Here is a 22725-nt window from a genome sequence, read left to right as displayed (position 1 = left end):
CCCTGGGACTCCCAGGGAGGAGTATGCCCATTGGGTTCCACCCTCACAGGACATTCTCCATGCCTTATATGTCTTTCCCGGATGTTCTGGCAAACAACACAGCACTGATTCCCATAACTGGTATGATGGAGTGCTTTCCCCATTTCTAGCATAACTGACATTAGCAGTGCAATTTGGGTCACTGGGTTGTAGTCATAGTCCTGTATCAGTCATGGTAAGAGTAGTAGTATCTCTCAGCCATTTGTGATATTATTATTATTATTATTATTATGATTTACATATCTATACCACCCAATAGCCAGAGCTCTGTGGGTGGTTTACAAAGATTAAAAACATGAAAAATACAATATACAGAGATTAAAAACCATTTACATAAAAAACAAACAATATACACAAAAGGAACATATATCTAAAACAATTTCAAACAAACAATCTCAAAAACAACCAATGAACACTTATCATATACTGCCGAATGTCTGGGAGAAGAGAAAGGTCTTAACAATGTTGGTGCCATGCAGGCCTCATCGGGGAGCTCATTCCATAATTTGGGGGCCACCATCAAAAAGGCCCTCTCCCTTGTTGCCGTCTTCCGAGCTTCCCTCGGTGTAGGCAGCTGAAGGAGGGCCTCAGATGCTGAGTGTAGTATATGGGTAGGTTTGTGTCGGGAGAGGTGCTCCATCAGGTACTGTGGTCCCAAGCCATGTAAGCCTTTATAGGTTAAAGCCAACACCTTGAATCGGGCTCGGAAACATACAGGCAGCCAGTGCAAGCAGGCCAGAGTGGATCTTACATGTTCGGACCTTCTGGTCCCCATTATCAATCTGGCCGCCATATTTTGCACGAGCTGCAGTTCCTGAACCGTCTTCAACGGCAGCCCCACGTAACTTGGAGATTACCAGAGCATAGACAACAGAAGCCAGGTTATCCCTGTCCAGATAAGGGCATAGCCGGGCCGCCAACCAAAGTTGGTAGAAGGCACTCCGTGCCACTGAGGCCACCTGAGCTTCAAGTGACAAAGAGAACCCCCAAGCTACGAACCTACTCCCTCAGTGGGAGTGCATCCCCATCCAGAACGGGTTGAGCACCCTCCCTCCGGTCAGAAGTACCACCCACCAACAGCATCTCAGTCTTGTCTGGATTGAGGTTCAGTTTATTAGCCCTCATCCAGTCCATTGTCACAGCCAGGCACAGATTTAGCATATCCACAGCCTCACCTGAAGAAGATGAAAAGGAAAAATACAGCTGCGTGTCATCAGCCTACTGATGACAACATGCCCCAAAACTCCAGATGGTTTCATGTAGATGTTAAATAGCATGGGGGACAGAACTGACTCCTGTGGCATGCCATACTGGAGAATCCACAGGGCCGAGCAATATTCCCCAAGCACCACATTCTGGAGCCGACCATCCAAGTAGGAGCGAAATCACTGCCTCCTACTCCCAGCTCATACAATCATCCCAGAAGGATACCATGGTCGATGGTATCGAAAGCTGCTTTGATATCAAGGAGAATCAACAAGGTCACACTCCCCCTGTCTCTCTCCCAACATAGGTCATCATACAGGGCGACCAAGGCTGTTTCTGTGCCAAAACCTGGCCTGAACCCCAACTGAAATGGATCTAGATAATTGGTCTCATCCAAGAGTGTCTGGAGCTGGTTAGCAACCACCCACTCAAGAACCTTGCCCAGGAAAGGAACATTTGCCACTGGCCTAAAATTACTATGATTTTCCGGGTCTAGGGAGGGTTTCTTTAGGAGTGGTCTCACTACTGCCTCTTTGAGGCGATCCAGGACCACCCCCTCTAGCAAAGAGGCATTAATCACCTCCCTGGCCCAGCCAGCTGTTCCTTCCCTGCCAGTTTTTATCAGCCAAGAGGGGCAAGGATCCAGTACAGAAGTGGTTGCATGAACCTGTCCTAGCACCTTGTCAACATCCTCAAGCTGTACCAACTGAAACTCATCCAGAACAGGACAAGGCTGTGCTCTGGATACCTCACCAGATTCACCTGCTATAACAATGGAGTCTAAGTCCTGGCAGATGCAAGAGATCTTATCCTGGAAATGCCTAGCAAATGCATTACAGTGGGTCTCAGAGGGATCTACAGTGTCCTTCGGGCCAGTATGTATAGCCCCCAGATGACTCTGAAAAGCTCCGCTGGGCAGCAGACAGAAGATTCAATAGAGGCAGCAAGGTGATGTTTTTTTGCCGCCTTCACTGACCCCGAATATACGTTACCATAGGCACGTACCAGCATTCGATTGCATCCACTAGAAGTTCTTCTTTGTATTCAAGCCGTCTCCTATTTTGTTTCATCGCTCTCAGCTCTGGGGTATACCACGGAGCAGTTTGAGCTCTACTCAGGAGAGGGCGCTCAGGAGCAATCATGTCAACCACCCGGGTCATTTCTGCATTACACAGATCAACTAGGGTTTCAACAGGAGAGCCCACCTTATCAGCCGGAAACCTCCCCAGAGTCCTCTGGAAACCCTCCCGATCCATTAGCCTCCGGGGGCAGACCATCTTAATAGGTCCCCCACCCTTGCGGAGGGGAAAAGCTGCTGAGTCTAAACCTCAGCAGGTAATGATCTGACCATGACAAGGAGACTGATACAAAGTCCTCCACCTTCAGACCACCCTCTCCATGTCCAGTTGCAAAAGCCAGGTCTAGAGTATGCCCCACTACATGCATCGGGCCGATGACATGTTGGGACAGTCCCATGGTTGTCATGGAGGTCACGAAATCCTGAGCTGCCCCAGAGAAGGTGCCCTCAGCGCGAATGTTGACATTTTGTTTGCACAAAAGGTCTCTGGTAAAAATAGGCAGAAACAGGCTGTTGATGAAGTTACAAACCTCTAGACTGCCCTAGTTCTGAGGAGGAAGCTGCTGGGATGCGTGAAATGTTTCCATCGGCTGGCCAGGCAAGTGCAGACGCTTATTTTTCTAATGCCCAACTTGGACACAAAAGCGGCAGCAACTCATGCCGGGCTCTCCACTGTGTCTTCATCCCATCTCTCTGCTGCCACCCCTTCCCTTTCTTCTTTGTTTGATAAGCAAGGTAATGATTGCAATGTTCATTAAGTTTTGCAAACTCTCAGTCTGCCACATTATAGAAATGGTGCATAATTGCTCTTTTATATTTGGCTTTGTTTTGCTTTAAACAAATGCAGCTGCTACAGCAGTGTCAGCAATGCCAGAATGTTTTTCAAAAATGTCTTTTACACAATCCATATTGTCTGCTGGAGTCTCACCTTTGTTTTGTTTACAATCAATGATTTTTACTGTAATCAGTTTTCTGTGGACAAATTTCAGGGATTGCTTCTAGGAGTCTGATGTGTGCTTGGTCTAAAGTATCAAGATAGCTGGTACTTGATTTGGCCAATTTGCTTGTTCATATAATCTACCCCTTGCAAATCATGATATTGTACAGCAGTCACCATATACATTTGAGTGGCACCATAATACACTGCAGCGAAGAACAGATGAGCGAAAACATTGCAACACAATTCACCTGTGAAACTTATCATTACAGGTTATGTGATGGCCAGTATCATACCATCAGTGGTGAGGAAATAATAGTACATTCTTTGTAAGATAAAACCATCTTCTAAGATGGGTGTAAAAAATGCCCCCCAACTCTTCCTGTCTAGAGATCCCCGCCCCCTACGGAATGTGAGTGAGTGGTGTGTAAGTTGGATGTCATGAGATATGTGTGTATGTGCCCCAGCTACCCCAGCAGACTGAAAAGGTTGTGCACCAATTCTAAGAAAAGGCATTAGCATGAAACTTGACATTCCCAAGTACATCACAAAGAACACATAAATCACAATAGCTAAACAAAACCTCCATGTCCAGAGACAATGCTGCCTCAGGTATCTCTCACTTACAGATGTTGGAGACAGAAAACAGGGTGCACTCTTGCTACATGCTTGGCTTGTGAGCTTTAGAGGGGAATCTGGCTGGTTGCTGTTGAAAACAGCATGCCAGGCTAGATGGAGCTTTGGACTGATCCAGCAAGGCAGTTTTATGTTCTCTTGAAATCCTAAATCGCCCTTCCCCATCCTTGTGCCATCCAGATGTGTTGGATTGCAACTCCCATAATTCCCAGCCAGCAGGAGGCTCACAATATGTAGACTCCACCACAGCCCCACCCCCAAGAGCATGACACAAAAAAAGTCAAGAAGTGTAAACATTTTTGGGGTTTTTTTTAATTACTATTGCTTGTGACAAAATACCATTTTATTCAAATAAGTCAGCTAATTTACTGTAGGTCTAGGAGAGACATAAAATAGCACAGCATGATAAACATTCAACATGGTGGTGGGAGTGGGGGAAATCACACATTTTTTTTTTACACTTCTGCCATTTTCTGTGGAAAAATACCTTGACAGAAAAATATAAAACTGTGAGATTTTTTCTGGAATTCACAAGACCACTCCAAGGGTCACAGGCAAAGACTGCCATGGAACAGAAAGAAAACTAGCAAGGAATAGTATCAGTGGCCAACTCAGAGCGACAAAGCCATAATAGGGCCTCTTTTTTGTCACAGTGCTGCAACTAGTGTCTCTCCCCCAAGCCCAAATTACTGATAAATTGATCCTGTTGATACCATAACACCAGTCCTCTTACTGTATCATCTTGCCTGGGCCTGGCAGGCTTATAACATCCACATCATAAAAAACTAGAGGAGGTCTATACCTGTTTGCTGGTGCTTGACAAACAAGAATTGCTAACGTAACCACTCCCCCTTTATTACTATGTCTCTATTACTTGGGGTGAGGCAATTTTAGGACTTCAACACTTACAACTGGGGGGCAGCCACCTATGAGGGTGAAACAGAAGCCTTTGCTAAAAATATTGTAAGGGCATCACCAGACCTTGACCACATAAAATACAGAAGTCAATTCCATGTCCTGCTGATATTTCTTGCTTTCAAGTGTTGTGTGTGATTGCTGGGTCTTCAACAAGGAAGCAAAATGAGCTTTCTAACACAAGGTGCATCACAGGGAGAGCCCTCTGTTTGTTTTGTTTTAAATTTCTCTAGTGGGGTGAGGAAGAAACACACAAGGAAGACAATGGCTCTAAATCAGGTCAGCAAGACTGACACTTTGGTCCATATTCACCAGGCGGGCCTAGTGTACCAAATGCCATAACAAAGTCCTTAGCCACCCATACAAGGCTGGGCAGGAAATATGAATCAAGAACATCTTCCCAGGATAAATGATTTCAGGGATTCATAGCTGCTTGAATAGTTGGCCCATTTATTCAAGTTATAAGCTTAAATGCCCCATTCTTTAGGTGGAGGCCATTCTTGTATCTGCTTCTCTTCCACTAACTTTTTGGTCAACATGGCAGAAACAGATCCCTCATCCCTTCTCCATACAATCCATGGGTGCAGAGTCAGAGTGATAGAAAGACAGCCCTTGTAGAGGGAACACAGATGTCCACAAAACCCCTACCGACCCCACAGGTATGGCAAGAACCTGGACCAAAGGCAGCAAAATGAGCAAGCTAAAAGCTGGCTGGCCAAGGATAGGCCATCTTTTAACCAGGGATCAAACAGCCCCTTTTGACACAAAACATCCCAGAGAGCACCAAGCTCCACACTTGGTCATGTTATCTGGAATGACAGGATATTTGCACCCCTCCCCCTCCTTCAAAGTTCCTTCTCGCTTTTAAATATTTGGTCCAGCAAAGCAGAAGCAATTGGTAGCATTTAACATGCAAATACTCCCCTGCTTCCATTTCCACTTTCCCATTTCTTATTGCTAGTAGGCTACAACGGATGCATAGAGCATCAATAATCCTCTGGGGGAGAGATTTCAGCTCTCAAGAGACTAAGAGAGAGAGAGAAGTCCAGAGGCTGGAGAAAGTGGCAAACAGCTAGGAGTTTATTGCAAAGAATAGTACCTGCTCCTGGTTCAGATTACTACATATCCCATCCAAATGCATCCAGTATTAACTTGTAGGAAGGCAGAAAAGACCATTACCTGGAGAAGCCTGAGCAACATGAAGAATGGCGTTTAAAAGGCACCTGGTGTTTAAGCACATTAACTCAGGAACTCCCACCACCTCCTGTGGAATGAGGAAGGACTTATTTACTGTTCCTTTTATGTGGCCTTTCATACAGGAAGAAAAGGCACCTTTCTGGGGAAGCAGTAGGCAGACTGCAGCAAAACTGGTATCATCATCATTCAGGAGACAACCGGATCACAGTGCAAGAGCTGGAAGATGTGCATGGGACACCCTAACTTCAGATCACAAGTGCTTTCTTTGGAACAAAATGAGAAGAACAATCCAGTTCTTACACACACACACACGGCTACGCACATGAAGTTCCGCCCTTTTCATCTTTATTATATTCCCAATATTTTTGGGTGGATGGAATATCCTACCTTATAGATAAGAATCAAAGTAAGTTCAATCTTGTGCTTCCTTTCTATGACCAATTCATCACATCCAGTACTCTATTCTGTAACCATCATCCCTCACCCCACAGGGATTTATTTCAGTGGAATGAGCACATCCCCACCAAAGGCCAGTCTCAAGAGCCTACAATGGTTCTTCTGTGCCATCTGAGTTTAATGAAGTAGGATTTTACACAGATTGGCAGCTGGGATAACCAGCAGCCAATCAAAAGGCCTTTCAACACAGGGCATTCCAACACACAGCTTTTTCTCTGGTGTAGGAAACACCAACTTAATGCTGAAGCAAGGCAAGAATGAGATCGGGGGGGCGGGTGTATAACGAACACTGCTTTGTGACATCTAGTTCCTGACAGAAGCATCAGGGCAAGGCTCCTGTTTCACAGACTGATGAGGCACACCTCCCTCCTTCCCCAGCCTCAGACACTCATCAATTTGTCTGTGCTCAGAGCCTACAAGCTATGTGGGCTTAACCAACAGGAGTAGCTGTATCTCAGTACCAAAAGCCAATTAATTTCCTATACCATACATTTAAATGAGGCCAACAAAGCAGGAAAAGCACAGGCAAAAAACTGAGCGCTCCCTGATTTCAGGAGAGGTCCCTTACTTTCTTGCTTCCACCTCATAGCCAAGTGGAAGGGCTCACATCCCATTGCACTGGGGAATCTTAGAGCCCAGTTTAATAGTGACACACACTGAAGCATCAGTGCAGGTAATACGGGTTGGATAACGCCATTGTTTCTTATGATAATACCGTTTATGGGTTATTCCTTTTTCAAAACCCTGGAAAGATCTGCCCTGCCACTTGACACATTCAACAGGGAGCTCCTTGCTACTCAGAACATTTACCCACCCAATTTTCTACTTCCTCCAGGGAAAGAGCAAAACCGTCACAGGGAACAAAACATAAGCCACAGCCCGGTTAGGGAAGCTGGGGCAGGCTGCAACAGTGATCCCAACCTCCCCACAACTGTTAGACAGAAAAGGTCCTTTTTCTCTAAAAGGAGCTCACACAGTTCCATAGGTCAATTTAGTGAGACACAGTGGATAATCTTCCTTGGAAAAAGGTTGCCGGAACATCCAAGACCACAAAGTGAAAGGAAGAGTCCTGCACTATTACAACCTAGAGTATCCCCTTATCTTAAATTCCCCTCCTGACCATTTCTTCAGGTTGACTGTGAGGGCATAAATGTCATCAGACACGCACAATCATATACAGGCTGAACCACTGATGCTGCCAGTGACTCTCCAGCTCCACCTTGTCCCTCTGAAGGGGGACTGCGATCTACATTTCATGGGCTACTTGGAAGAGGCACCAGCCTCATGCTGCAGAATCTTGCTCGTGGGTCTCTGGGGACAGGGGATGAGTTAGGAAAGCGGAAGACCACACAAGAAATACAGGCCAAGGTTGCCAAACTACAAGAACTGCTACATCAGTTAACATTTAACCGACAATCTGACCTGTTAGCTGACCAAAGTACCAATGAAAACCAAGCAGAGGCCAAGGAAGGAACAATGTTGGAAAGGGCAGAACTGCAAGGAGGGCTCCTTTACTGTCACATAGGTTGCCGCATCAGCCCCTTCAATGTCCTACCCTGAGCACTGCAGGATGTTCCACAAGGGGCCTTGGAGCACGGAACAACTTTTCTGCTCTGCTTCTGCACACTCAGATAGCTAGCTGTAGTGCAATGTCCAAAGGATGCAGATGTGATGGCTACTGTCCCCCGTTGTAGGCATAGTCGGCCTTATTGTGCATGATCAGCTTGTTGTCAACGAAGTAGAAGCTGTCTGAGCGGGTCTCGTAGGGGTGTTCGACCATCAGACGGACTACGTGGAGCAGAAGAGAGAGAAAGGTCACTTAGTTTCAGCAGTACAACATACCACACCAGAATGAATCTAAGACCAGTGCCTGGCTCGCTAAAGCCCCACGGTTGCCCAGAAGAGAACCCGCTGCTTGCTCATGAAATCCTCCTCCTTCATTTGCTTTATTTGACCAGTCCAGCATCCTGTCTCCAACAGTGGCTAGCAAGAGGCCTTGAGGAGCTCCAAAGCATCCAAACACTGTTGTTTCCCCCCAACAATGAGACGAACAGTGCCATGGATTCTCCCTCCAGGCCCCCGCCCAAGCTTGTGTTCATCACTACATGGTCTGGTAATAAATTTGCATGAGCAAAGTTTGGAAACTATGGCTGGTACAAACCAAGGTTGCCTCTCAAGTCACCATATTTCTTGTTCTGAACCAGGAACGGCCAGCTTAAGTAGAACCTCTGCTTTTCTGGAATTCTGTTTTGCCCCACACTTTCTGCCATGATCAGAGGCAGTAAAAGATGAATCACCCTATTTACAGAGCTAAGTCTCATATGCTAATTCTGCACTCGACTGTGCCAGCCACAGCTTTGCTCTTCCTTGTAAAGAAAGCCAAGCCGAGCATGCTCAGACCTCAGAGTCTCCCTGGAGAGAACCCAATGAGTCCCAAAGAGCAGATATGCTTTATCGGGCAAGGAAACTCAGTAGTTCACTCAAGTCAGTTGTAACAATCTGCATCTTTCATCCAAAGGTAATGAACATTACCCTCTTAAAAAGTCTAAATCCACACTAAACCTGATTTGGTTGAGGCACATGCATTTCTGTTTGCAGAAAACAGAAGACTGCACTAGACAAGGTCGCTGGTGACCTGTATTCTCCCAATATTGTTATGACATGCCAGAGAAATCACACAAAATAGTGGCTTAGCACCTTGACCGTTTGTCTGAAAGGCCCTGCAGATACATCCATAACAGTCATGAGGTAAGCAAGAATCACCTCCATGAAATGGAAGAGTTGGTTCACTTTTCCTTTCAGGCAATGGGGTACTGTCCATGACTACCAGAGGGGTAGCTAGGTTCATCTGTTGGAGAAGGCTATCAATGGCTACTAGTCCTGATGGCTATGTATTACCCTCCAGTATCAGAAGCAGCATGTCTCTGAATACCAGTTGCTGGGGAACATGAGCAGGAAGGTGCTACTGCACTCATGTCCAGCCTGTGGGCTTCTCATAGGCACCTGATTGGCCACTGTAGGATCAGGCCTTTGGTCTGATCCAGCACAGTTCTTCTTATGTTGCAGCGAACACACCTATGCAGACTCAAGTGCAAACAAGAATCAAAGCTTTTTTTCCCACTGGACCTTGTTTGCATCTGATTCTACATAATATTACACTTATTTCAAGCATTTTAACCACATTCTTCAGCCAACGGGGCTCCCACAGCAGCTTATGGAAGTTCAGTACAATAATAATCACTAAAACGGTGAAAAGACAATGTGGCCTTTAAACAGCCCATTTGAAGAGGTGGTGGTGGTGACAGTTCATCCTGCAGACTTCTTCTGCTCACAGGGTAGTGAAAGAACACCTCTCCCTTGCACTGCTGGGGCCCCTTGGCAATATCCCCCCCAACTATACCCATGTATGTATGCATATATATATATATATCTGCCAACTGAGGATAACAGGCGCATTTGACAAAGTCAGTTCTGGCCCACAATACATTTGTTGGCATTTTCAGCATCACAGGACTCTTTATTAACCTAGATATGTATGGCAGTGAAGCTAATAACTTTTCTGAATGAATTTGCAAGATTGTACTAACCCTCAAACATTTGTATTAGTTTGCCCACACATACTGATGTGAGTAATTTGTGACACACCAACAGTCTGCAAGGACAGCTCGCTTGTAATTTGCACTATGCCTGGGCACAGTTCTTACTCACTAGAGGTGAGTGGCTACTTGCGCGCCTGGAATATCCACAGAGTCAAGCATTCTGGCCAGTTAAGCTATTTATTAGAACTCATTCTAGCAGCTTCCCACATGTTAATTATTCATTTATGTTTGAGGTACATTAAATTATGTCCCCGTTTTATCTGCAAGGCAGCTGAACCATGCAGCCAGTGAATGGATAACAAATTGAGAAACTGTCACAGAGACCACAAGCAACTTGCCGAGTTTAAAAGTGCAATAGAACCAGGAAGCCAACCAATTTCGTGCCCTCTGTTCTTAACCACATTCTTCCTCTAAACAAGAGATGGTTTGAAGAATGCAGGCTGTGCATTAGTCAAACTAAAATCATTTTTGCAGTCTCTGTGGCGCCTTTGCCAGCATTACAATGCTCTTTTTTTAGGACAGGATGGGTACCATTTTAAATGCATAGTACTCTACATATACAATGTTCACATCTAGTTTTCTGCCTTCTTGGCTGTGGTCCCTGTTTATGGATTCTGTCCCTGGAGAGACTTGCATGCTGCTGATGCCTTTTGGCTCCAGGCAGAACCTTTTTTTTATTTCCCTGGGCCTGTAGTATCAGATGCGATTTTAACATTTTCCTTCTGTTGTTTGGGGTTTTTCAAAATTATGTTTCAGTGATATTATTGACCTTTGTAAAACACCCTCTCCTTCATGGATCACTGCCTTGTTGTGGCGAAGGGGCTTGCGTAACTCAGTGAAGCCATAAGCTATGCCGTGCAGGGCCACCCAAGACGGACAGGTCATGGCGGAGAGTTCTGACAACATGTGGTCCACTGGAGAAGGAAATGGCAACCCACTCCAGTATTCTTGCCAAGAAAACCCCATGGAACGTATCACAAGGCTAAAAGAGATGACGCCGGAAGATGAGCCCCTCAGGTCGGAAGGTGTCCAATATACTACTGGGGAAGAGCAGAGGGAATTTCCAAGTAGCGCCAGAAAGAGTGAAGCGGCTGGGCCAAAGCTGAAAGGACACTCAGCTGTGGATGTGTCTGGTGGTGAAAAGAAAGTCCGATGCTGTAAAGAACAATATTGTCTAGGAACCTGGAATGTCAGATCAATGAAGCTGGAGGTGGTCAAACATGAGATGGCAAGATTGAACATCGACATCTTGGGAATCAGCAAACTAAAATGGACAAGCATGGGCGAATTTAATTCAGGTGACCAACATATCTACTACTGTGGGCAAGAATCCCTTAGAAGAAATGGAGTAGCACTCATAGTCAACAAAAGGGTGGGAAAAGCAGTACTGGGGTACAATCTCAAAAATGACAGAATGATCTCAGTAGGAATCCAAGGCAACCCATTCAACATCACAGTAATTCAAGTCTATGCCCCAATCACTGAGGCCAAAGAAGCTGAGGTTGATCGGTTCTATGAAGATCTACAACACCTTCTAGAACTAACACCAAAAAAAGATGTCCTCTTCATCATAGGGGATTGGAATGCTACAGTAGGAAGTCAAGAAATCACCGGGATAACAGGCAAGCATGGCCTTGGTGTACAAAAGGAAGCAGGACAAAGGCTAATAGAGTTTTGCCAAGAGAACATGCTGATTATAGCAAACACGCTTTTCCAACAGCACAAGAGGCGACTGTACACATGGACATCACCAGATGGTCAATATCAAAATCAGACTGATTATGTCCTTTGCAGCCAAAGATGGAGAAGCTCCATACAGTCAGTCAAAACAAGACCTGGAGCTGACTATGGCTCAGATCATGAGCTGCTTCTTGCAAAATTTCGGCTGAAATTGAAGAACGTAGGGAAAACCACTAAACCATTCAGGTATGACCTAAATCATATCCCTTATGAATATACAGTGGAGGTGAGGAATAGATTTCAGGGATTAGACCTGATAGACAGAGTGCCTGAGGAACTCTGGACGGAGGTCCGTAACATTGTTCAGGAGGCAGCAACGAAATCCATCCCAAAGAAAAAGAAATGCAAGGAAGCAAAGTGGCTGTCTGAGGAGGCTTTACAAGTCGCTGAGGAAAGAAGGGAAGCGAAAAGCAAGGGAGAAAGGGGAAGATATACCCAACTGAATGCAGAGTTCCAGAGAACAGCAAGGAGAGACAAGAAGGCCTTCTTAAATGAACAATGCAAAGAAATCGAAGAAAACAATGGAATGGAAAAGATTAGAGATCTTTTCAAGAAAATCAGAGATCTCAAGGGAACATTTTGTGCAAAGACGGGCATGAAAAAGGACAAAGAAGGCAGGGACTTAACAGAAGCAGATGAGATTAAGAAGAGGTGGAAAGAATACACAGAAGAACTATATAGGAAAGATCTGAATGTCCCTGATAGCCATGATAGTGCGGTCACTGAACTTGAGCTGGACATCCTCGAGAGTGAAGTCAAGAAGCATTACTAACAACAAAGCTAGCGGAGAGGACAGTATTCCAGCTGAGCTATTTAAGATCCTAAAAGATGATGCTGTTAAAGTGCTGCACTCAATATGCCAACAAATTTGGAACACTCAACAGTGGCCACAAGACTGGAAAAGGTCAGTTTACATTCCAATTTCAAAGAAGGGCAATAGCAAAGAGTGTTCAAACTACCGCACAGCTGCGCTCATTTCACATGCCAGCAAGGTTATGCTCAAAATCCTACAACCTAGGCTTCAGCAGTATGTGAACTGAGGACTACCGGAAGTACAAGCTGGGTTTCGAAGAGGCAGAGGAACTAGAGATCAAATTGCCAACATTCACTGGATCATGGGGAAAGCAAGAGAATTCCAGAAAAACATCTATTTCTGCTTCATTGACTACGCTAAAGCCTTTGATTGTGTGGATCACAACAAACTCTGGCAAATCCTTAAAGAGATGGGAGTACCAGACCACCTTACCTGTCTCCTGAGAAACCTGTACGAGGGGCAAGAAGCAACAGTAAGAACCGGACATGGAACAACCGAGTGGTTCAAAATTGGGAAAGGAGTATGACAAGGCTGTATATTGTTGCCCTGCTTATTTAACTTATATGCAGAGTACATCATGAGAAACGCTGGGTTGGATGAATCAGAGGTTGGAATTAAGATTGCCGGGAGAATGATCAACAACCTCAGATACGCAGACGATACCACCCTAATGGCAGAAAGCAAAGAGGATCTAAAGAGCCTCTTGTTGAGGGTGAAAGAGGAGAGTGCAAAAGCTGGTTTGAAACTCCACATTAAAAAAACGAAGATCATGGCATCTGGCCCCATCACTTCCTGGCATATAGAAGGGGAAGAAATGGAAGCAGTGACAGATTTTATTTTCTTGGGCTCCAAGATCACCGCAGACAGTGATTGTAGCCGTGAAATTAAAAGACGCTTGCTCCTTGGGAGGAAAGCTATGGCAAACCTAGACAGCATAGTAAGAAGCAGAGACATCACCTTGCCGACAAAGGTTTGTATAATCAAAGCTATGGTTTTCCCAGTAGCAACGTATGGCTGTGAGAGCTGGACTATAAGAAAGGCTGAGCGCCGAAGAATCGTTGCTTTCGAACTGTGGTGCTGGAGAAGACTCTTAGGAGTCCCCTGGACTGCAAGGGGGTCCAATCAGTCCATCCTAAAGGAAATCAACCCTGACTGCTCATTGGAAGGACAGATTCTGAAGCTGAGGCTCTAATATGTTGGCCACCTAATGCGAAGAGAAAACTCCCTGGAAAAGACCCTGATGCTGGGAAAGATTGAAGGCAAAAGGAGAAGGGGACGGCAGAGGATGAGATGGCTAGATAGCATCACCGATGCAATGAATATGGACTTGAGCACACTCCGGGAGAGAGCGCAGGACAGGAAGGCCTGGCGTGCTATGGTCCATGGGGTCACGAAGAGTCGGACACGACTGAACAACAACAACAAAAACACCCTGGAAATCTTTATTGAATGACAGTATACAAAAATCAATAAAGAACTACTGGAAGAGTGGTGGGGGAGTTCATGACAGAGACCTTTATAAATTAAGAAAATTTAAAACAGAATGTTATTCACTCTCCCCCAAAACATTAAAAGCTGGAGACATACAATACAATTGCGTGGCCTGTGGAAGACGTTCTTCACGCAACACATATGTAACGTATTAGATTCACTGCCAGAGGACGTTGTGCATGCAGAAGCACACCTTAAAAAAACTCATCAGAGAACAACATTCAGAGATCACTTGATAGACAGAAGTCCTATAACGGCCACAAGCTGCAAGAGCTACAAACAGAATTTCCATGTTTGCAGGTGGGACACTAGTGATGACCAAATGCTGGTGACACATGTCCAGCTTGTGAAGTCTCTTGGCCACTGTTGGAGTGTTGGCCTCCATGGACCTTTGGTCTGAGTCAGCCCCAGAAACATGAAAACATACTTACTGAGGTCCTCTGAAAGCTGGGGGAACTCATAGATGTGCTCACAAGTGTTCCTGCTGCTGGGAATGCAGAAGCCAAAATCAAAGTCAAAATTCTTGAGAAGACGGTCTCTGAAATAATGCCTCTCAATCATACGGAAGTTTGAAACGGGCTTGTCTCCCACTGTGAACTCAACACTGCAGAGAAAAAGTGGGCAGGAGAAGAGTATGCAGTTAGACAGTCAAGTTAATCCCTTAAGGGTGCAATCTTGTGCAAGTTTAGACAGAGAATAGGCCTACAACTCCCAGCATTCCCCAGCCAGCCTTGCAGTTGTAGGCCTTTTCTCCGTCTAAACATGCATAGGATTGCGTCCTAAGTTACACAAGACAGGGAGGGTGACACAGGGCTTCTGCAAAGACACAGCCCTAGGGGTGACACCTGTGCTGAACAGAGCAAAGCCAGAGTTCTGGGCATCCTGCAGGAGAACCAAAATGCTACAAAATGTGGTACTGTTCAGATTCCTGCTCCTAGAAACATCAGCTTTCATTTTTAAAAACACAATAAAATCAAAGTTATTCATCCTTATGGTTGTCAAGATATGCTAGAAAATGAGGGGACCAGTTTCAGAAATTGAAGGAGGTTTCTAGCAATCAAAAAGGGCAAAAAGGAGGAACCTGGGAACTAATGACCAGTCAGTCTGACATCAATCCCTGGGAAAATTCTGGAGCAGATGATAAAGCAATCCATCTGGAAGCACCTTGGAAACAATGCAGTGATTACTCGAAGCCAACATGGATTTGTCAAGAACAAATCCTGCCAGACGAATCTGATCTCATTTGTTGATCAAGTCACTTCTCTTGTGGACTGTGGGAATGTTGTGGACATAACATACCTCAACTTCAGCAAAGCTTTCAACAAAGTGCCCCATGATCTCCTGATGAGCAAACTAGCTCAAAGTGGGCTAGATGAAACAACGATCCGGTGGATCCACAGTTGGCTACAGAATTGGACTCAAAGAGTGCTTATCAATGGGATCTTCTCAAATTGGGGAGAGGTAATGAGCAGGGTACCACAGGGCTCAGTCCTGGGCCCAGTGCTCTTCAACATTTTGATTAACGACTTAGATGAGAAGATGCAGAGAATGCTTATCAAATTTGCAGATGACACAAGACAGAAACAACATTCAAAGTGATCTTGATAGGCTGGAGTGCTGGGCAGAAAACAACAGAATGACATTTAATAGGGATAAATGCCAAGTTCTGCACCTAGGAAAAAGAAACCACAGTTACAAGATGGGGGGTACGTGCCTCAACGACAAGACAAGCGAGAAGGATCTTGGAATTGTTGTCAATCACAAGCTGAATATGAGCCAACAATGCGATGTGGCTGCAAAAAAGGCAAATGCTCTTTTGGGCTGCATTCATAGAAGCATCACTTCCAAATCACGTGAAGTACTAGTTCCCCTCTACTCAGCACTGGTTAGGCCTCATCTGGAGTACTATGTCCAGTTCTGGCCACCACACTTTAAGAAGGATGCAGACAAACTGGAGAGGGTTCAGAGGAGGGCAATGAAGATGATCAGGGGACTGGAAACAAAGCCCTATGAAGAGAGACTGAAAGAACTGGGCGTGTTTAGCCTTGAGAAGAGAAGACTGAAGGGAGATAGGATAGCGCTCTTCAACTCCTTGAAAGGTTGTCACAGAGAGGAAGGCCAGGATCTCTTCTCTATCATCCCAGAGTGCAGGACACGGAATAATGGGCTCAAGTGACAGGAAGCCAGATTCCGGCTGAACATCAGGGAAAACATCCTGACAGTTAGAGCAAAACGACAATGGAACCAATTACCTAGGAAGATGGTGGGCGCTCCACACTGGAGGCATTCAAGATGAAGCTGGACAGCCATCTGTCAGGGATGCTCTGACTTGGATTCCTGCACTGAGCAGGGGGTTGGCCTTGATGGTCTTATAGGTCCCTTCCAACCCTACTATTCTATGAAAGGCTGAGGCTTCAGGTAATAATTTCCTGCCCCTCCCCCAAATAGCTGAATAATTTTTTTGAAAAAGAATAAAAGTGGCAGACTTGTGCCAAGTAACAGAAGTCAGCCATGTTAATTTATGCAAATTGTAAAACTCAGCTTCTCCTGTTGCAGAATTATTGATCCTTTCTAAAAAGCACACAGAGCTCTGGATACAGCTTAAGTCACCCACTTCCTCAATATATTCCTTTTGGGTTGCAGCACTTGCTTCTAACCAGCTTAGAATCATAACAGTGCCAGCAAGGCCTTTGCCTCTCCCCACCCCATGAGCTTCTACTCACGTTGCACCAACTGTCTGAAGGCGCAGAAAAGCAGGAGTGAACTGGTAGCGAACAAAGCGCCCTGCGCTGGTATCCACCTCCCCAATGTCACTGTCATCATCCTCTTGCTCTGTAAGAAATGACAATGAAAAAATTAAATTATGAGATAGTGACCTAGTTCACACATAATGACAGCCCAGAGTATGGGTTGTTGCCTTACCTAGAGTTTACCCATGACTTGTCTGCCAGACGATTGTGCAAAGCGCAGGATTTTTTAAAAAAATCCTTGGGTTGTTTCCTGGTTCCTTCACCCACTCCACTCTCTGTATCCCAAATGCTTTTGCAACACCATAGTAACCGCATGTAGAGTAGCCAGGTTTTTGTTTACCACTCTTGCCTGTCACCTCTGTAGACTGGCGAAACAGCCCATGACAATCCATGATTCTGGATCAGCACATAATGACAACCCACAGTTAAAACAACCCAGAGTCCACAACCCAACAATAAACCATGGGTTCTCTTCTTGGGTTGTTCGTGGTTAACAACCCATAGTTCTGGGGTGGTATGTAATTGCAACCCAGGATTCAACAACAAATACTCAATCTGTACTCTGGGTTATCATTACGTGTGACCCAGTTACACATGTTTGTGGCTTCTTGCCAGGCTACTGGCGCTCTGCCTTCCAGTTCATGAGCTTACTACTTGCTGAAGCAGGGCTTCAACAGAGCCAGATTTAGCTCAGTCAGGGTGAACTGCAGGGCAGGTCCAGGAACAGTGGTGCTGGCTGCTTTGTTTTTCTTTTGGTACAACAGCAGTGAGGCCATATTGTGTATGGAAAAAACATAACATATCCTCTGAGGTGAACAGGAACTACTTAATACCACAGCAAAACCATTTCAGTGAGTTTTGTGCAAACGAACTTCCCAGGAAATTGCTCCTGAGGTTGATTAGTATCATTTAGAATGTTTTTTGCCTTGGACACCAACATGTCTTGAGCAGAACCTAGACAAAAAATAAGACAGGTCAGGGTGGTAAGCAAATACCAAACCACCACTGTAATTGTTTGAAAACAGAAGCTATGGAAACACATACACAAAGCAAGTCAGGAATTTACAATGATTTGCCTCATCACATAAAAAGATTTTTGGGCTGAATCACAAGAAAGCAAAGATGTAATGACAGGGACAGAAAAAAAGTCACAGAAGGCTGCTAGCAGACTAGAACTGCAACCTGAGGAGGAGTTGCCTGAAATAACTATGAAAGAAATGAGTATGAAACTATGAAAGAAGCAACAGCACAAAGACACACTCATTTCTCAAGAGAGTTTTAGGAACCAAAAACCAACCAAGTGGAATGCATGATAAACTGACCTGTGGCAGCTCATCTCTGGAGTTACACAAGATCCTGGAAGTCCTGATTAGGGTAGTATGGAAAGAATTGGTCTACTGCAGGCAGAGAGACTAGAATCCTGTGTTTAAGCCTCAAAACCAGAAAGGCCAACTTTTGCTTTTACAATATATCATGCAAAAGAGCTTATGTAAGTGTTCTTAATTTGCATTCACCACAGACAATTTGGGGACTTTCCTCCTTTAAAATATGGGGTGGGGGGAAGAGAGAATAGGACTTTGGGATGCTAGAGGAAAGTAAATGCAACAGTAGATAAAAGGGTGACATAATGGAAATAGTTCCACTCTGGTCTGTTTTCAAATTTTAGAAGAAACTAGCTACATGTTTGTTTATACAATCACAGATTTTAGGATTATGAAGAAACCACCAAACTGTGCAATCGGAGGCACAACATGGCCCCAGGAATGTCTAGATGTGGGTTTGACCTTAGGCCTTACAGAGAACACCTCTGCCCTCCCATTTCTTCATGGTTACTTTACCTAAAGCTGATGGTTTGGCAATTTCGAATAGCACTGTCCCAGTCTCTAGGTCCCGGATCTTGAATTTGGTGAAGTCAATATTGTAGATGTTGTCTTCGGGTCGGCACAGGTAATCTAGGAGAGGAAGAGAGGGAGAGAGAAGTAGAAGTTGTACTGAGAAGCCCACAAGAGGAATTAGTGCTCAGGAGACAATATAGAAGGTGCCAGCTGAAAAGATCTCACGTACCAGGGATGTCTGCCCACAGTCTTGGAATGCTGCTGCTGACCAGAGGAGTCAGCACTGGGCTGGTTGGACTAAGGGCCTATCTTAGTATAATGGAGCTTCCTGCATACAGTCTGACGCACTAACTACATTTTTATACAGCCAAAGAATCAGCTGAGATTTCCATGATTGTACATGGAGAAGACAACCATTATTCAGAATAAGAAAGCAATCAGCACTTTGATGGAAAGGGAAGGGGAAGGAGAGCTCTTTCAAACAGGGTGAGGCTGGCCCTGGGGTGCTCGAGATGCAGCCTTGCCCAACCTGGTGCCCTCCAGATGTGTTGGATGGCAACTGCCACCACTCCCAGCCAGCATGGCCAACGGTAGCTACTGAAGGCGGCATTAGGGGAGCATAGGATAATCAGGGAAGGTGCTCAGAGCAGCGTATTTAGAGTACAAAGGGAGTCGCTCTCAGAGTGCCCCACGTGCGTGACACGCTACAGCCTCGTGTGGGGGCGCTTCGGGTTCCCAGCTCCTTGGCAGGTATTCAAGGGGAGGCGCCCAGGGGAGAACTGAATGCCTGGGCCCCGAGGGCGCGTGCGCGCACAGGTGTGTGTTGGGGCAGCAGACAGAAACTTGGATGCTGGGGTACCGGGGATCTCGGTTTTAGGGACCCCCCAAAGTGGGTGGTCCCTAAAAAAGTGGGTGCTCACAGCAACTCTTTAACAAAAGGGGGGGAGGCTCCCCTTCGCGGCGTAGAAGGGGACGAAGGCTCGGGTCCTGAGGGGGGGGTCTTCGGCGCGTAGACGGGATGCCGCGGTGACCGTGGGGGGGGCGCAGCCCCCTTCCTGTGGGGGTGTGGAGAGAGGCCGCTATTCGGAGCGGAAAGCGAATTAAGAGTCGGGGGCGCCCCCAGGGGAGGGCCATGATGGGGGGAGGCGCAGGGCAGGGCGCTGAGGCGGGCGGGCGGCGGCCCCTCGCCCGCGGCGCTACTCACTCTCCGTGACGCGGCCGAGCCCCAGGACGTGCTCGGGCCGGACCGCCTCGAGCGCCAGCAGCTCCGCCTCCGTCCGGGGCAGGACGGCCCGCAGGGAGGCCACGACGGCGGGCGACGCGTCCCCGGAGCCCCTCCGGCCGCGCAGCCGGCCCAGCGCCCCGCCGGGCCCCGCCGGCGCCACCCTCGGCTTCGAGCCGCTCATCGCCGGGCCGGCCCCGCCGCCGCCAAGATGGCCGCCGCCGCCGCCGGTAGCTATGGGAGCGCGGCGGGGGCGGGGCCAGGCGCCGCCGCCATGGCCGCCCGAGGAGGGCGGGGCACGTTGCTGGGCAATGGGGCGAAGCGCGGCGCACGCGCGCGCCCACAGCGCGCCCGGCCCGCGGCGGGAAGCTAAGCGGGGTCCCCGCGGCCCGCTTCCCGGAAGGGAGACTGCGCGCGGGAGCCTAGCCACGTGGCCGCCTACGGCCCTAACCCTGGCCCTGGCCGTCCCCTTTCCCTCGCCTATCTGCAGCATGCTCAGACGCCGCGGGGCTGTCGGGAAAGGGTTGTTCCTTTTAATTTACAAAATTCTATGCCCTGCACAGGAGAAGGGGACGGCAGAGGATGAGATGGCTGGATAGCATCACCGATGCAATGAATATGGACTTGAGCACGCTCCGGGGGAGAGCAGGACAGGAAGGCCTGGCGTGCCATGGTCCAGGGGGTCACGAAGAGTCGGACACGACTGAACGACTGAACAGCAACAACAACAATGCCCTGCACACCTGGAGAGTATCCAGCAGGAACTATTCCTGTCTTGCGTCATTAGTATGTATGAGGACATTATTTATGTTATATTTTGGCTTTCTCGGAAATGCGACCTGTTCCACGCGCAGGGCCAGCTAGGCAGGCGAAGCTGAGGAGTCTCATCCCGTGGATGAGACAGTGGTGCAGGGAGGAGGGGTTCAGATTTGTCAGGCGCTGGGGAACGTTTGGGACAAGCTGGGCCTGTGCAAGAGGGACAGGCTCCACTTGAACCAAAATGGAGCCAGACTGCTGGCGTTAAACATAAAAGGGGTGGCAGAGCAGCTTTTAAACTACACCTTGGGGGAGAGCGAACAGGAACTGGGAAGCATCCGGTTCCGGTTAAATCGTCCCAGATGGATGAACAAGTTTTTGATTGACCAAATGTAGAAGGGGAGGAAATAGGCAAGGAGTACATGGTAGAACATAATAGCCAGTGAAAGGGGCCAAAGTCCCATGGCAAAAGATGCACACGCCACTGTTTCTATGCAAATGCTAGAAGCCCGCCCCCCAGCCACCCAGCCAAAATGGGGGAGTTGGAGTGCTTGGTTTTAAAGGAGAACCTCATTATAATGGGTATTAAAGAAACCTGGTGGAATGGAGAGAACTAGTGGGATACAGTTATCTCTGTACATAAACTGAAGTTGTTTGTGTATGTCTGTGTTTTTGTAAATGGCTTTTAAACTTTTTATATTGTATTTAATGTTTTAACTTCTGTAAACCGCCCAGAGAGCTTCAGCTTTGGGGCGGTATAGAAATGCAATAATAGCAATAATATTTTTATGGGTTTGAAGTTGGTTAAGTTGACCCCACAGCATCCCTTCCAACTCTGTTATCTTTGATTCTAACATATAGAATGGGTGCCTTGAAGCAAAACTTCTGAAAAGATGCTGACAGCAAGATTCAGGTGATGTGTTAGAGTGGGATCTGGGCTGGCCCCAGAAGGTGCAGCTCATGGGTGGAGATCACTCATCTTTCTCCCTGCACCCCGCCCCACCCCGCACCCCCGGCAAGTAGCAGGAAGTCAGTCTGTGCTGGGGTATAGACATGTCCAAGTTTGGCTGGACACCAGACCAATTTAAAGGCTTGGGCATTTCACAAGATGGTAATTGTTGGCATGGGAACTGTTTGCAGGAAGGAGCTGCCCGGCCATGATGCCCTCTTGGAACAAGACCTTAACCAGAATCATCATGGTCCTAGAAACCTTGCTTAAGATAAACATCCACTCTTTAGTGGGATACATTCCTAGTAAAGTGGAGCTTACTGAAAGATCACTCTGGTTGATTTAGCAAGGCCATGCAAGTGGCTAACTACATTACTCTGAAATATTGGAAAGCAACTCCCCTCCCTCTCCGCTCCCCATATACACATCTGGAATCAAAATTTGTCACCCATGAAAAGTTCTATCATAAGAAATTAGGAAAAAGTAGGATGTTCCAGTTATACAGGAAAATTTTCTCAAGCGGTAAGCAAAGTAAAGATTTCTTTTCTTCTTTGTTAACTTTTTCTTTCTTCATTGTTATTTCTATAATTAACTTTTTTTCAACTCTCTTGCTCACATCCAGGCTATCGCTACTTACTTTCTAATTGCTATATAACTATATGATAATGTGAAGCAGGGGTGGGAAAGCCTGGAGAGGGAGACAGTGTGGAAGAGATGGGGGCCAATGTCCATTGTTTATACTGTACTGAAAAACAGAAAAGCCCAGCAAACCCTTAAAAGAAGGGCTGCAACAGACCAGCCTGTCCACCATTACCAATGTTCTCAATGCTTGAGGTCACAAAACGGTTGGACTTACTCATCTGCAATGGTTTCGGATTGTTTGCAGACATGGAACCTTATCTTTAATGTAGCATGCATGGCCCCCAGGTTTGGTTGTTGTTGTTTTTTTAAATCTGTTTTCCCATCTCTATAAAAGAAAATTATGATGCTAGCAGGGCCTACTTAGGGTCAGTGCATCACAGCCTTCCCCAACCTGGTGCCCTCCATTGGACTACAGCTGCCATGGCCATGCTGGCTGGGCATGACAGCAGTTGCAGTCCAAGGC

At 46.6% G+C, this 22725-nt stretch overlaps 1 protein-coding gene across 1 annotated transcript; it reads right to left on the bottom strand.

Moving 5' to 3' along the window:
- Positions 1 to 8019: 8019 nt before the first annotated feature.
- UNC119B (unc-119 lipid binding chaperone B) lies at positions 8020 to 20123 on the bottom strand. Its single transcript, XM_084819891.1, has 5 exons — positions 19898 to 20123; positions 18697 to 18810; positions 16832 to 16940; positions 14540 to 14712; positions 8020 to 8252 (listed from the first exon to the last, which is right to left on the bottom strand). Exons 1-5 carry the CDS (start codon positions 20097 to 20099, stop codon positions 8140 to 8142), a joined length of 711 nt encoding a protein of 236 aa, XP_084676017.1. The 5' UTR covers positions 20100 to 20123; the 3' UTR covers positions 8020 to 8139.
- Between the last annotated feature and the right edge of the window lie 2602 nt (positions 20124 to 22725).

This window comes from Heloderma suspectum, chromosome 13, assembly GCF_057233095.1.
Source record: "Heloderma suspectum isolate Gila_16-S chromosome 13, 16-S_ref, whole genome shotgun sequence".
Taxonomy (NCBI): domain Eukaryota; kingdom Metazoa; phylum Chordata; class Lepidosauria; order Squamata; family Helodermatidae; genus Heloderma; species Heloderma suspectum.
Note: the sequence above shows the minus strand (reverse complement) of the source record. Positions and strands in the feature narration are given on the sequence as shown.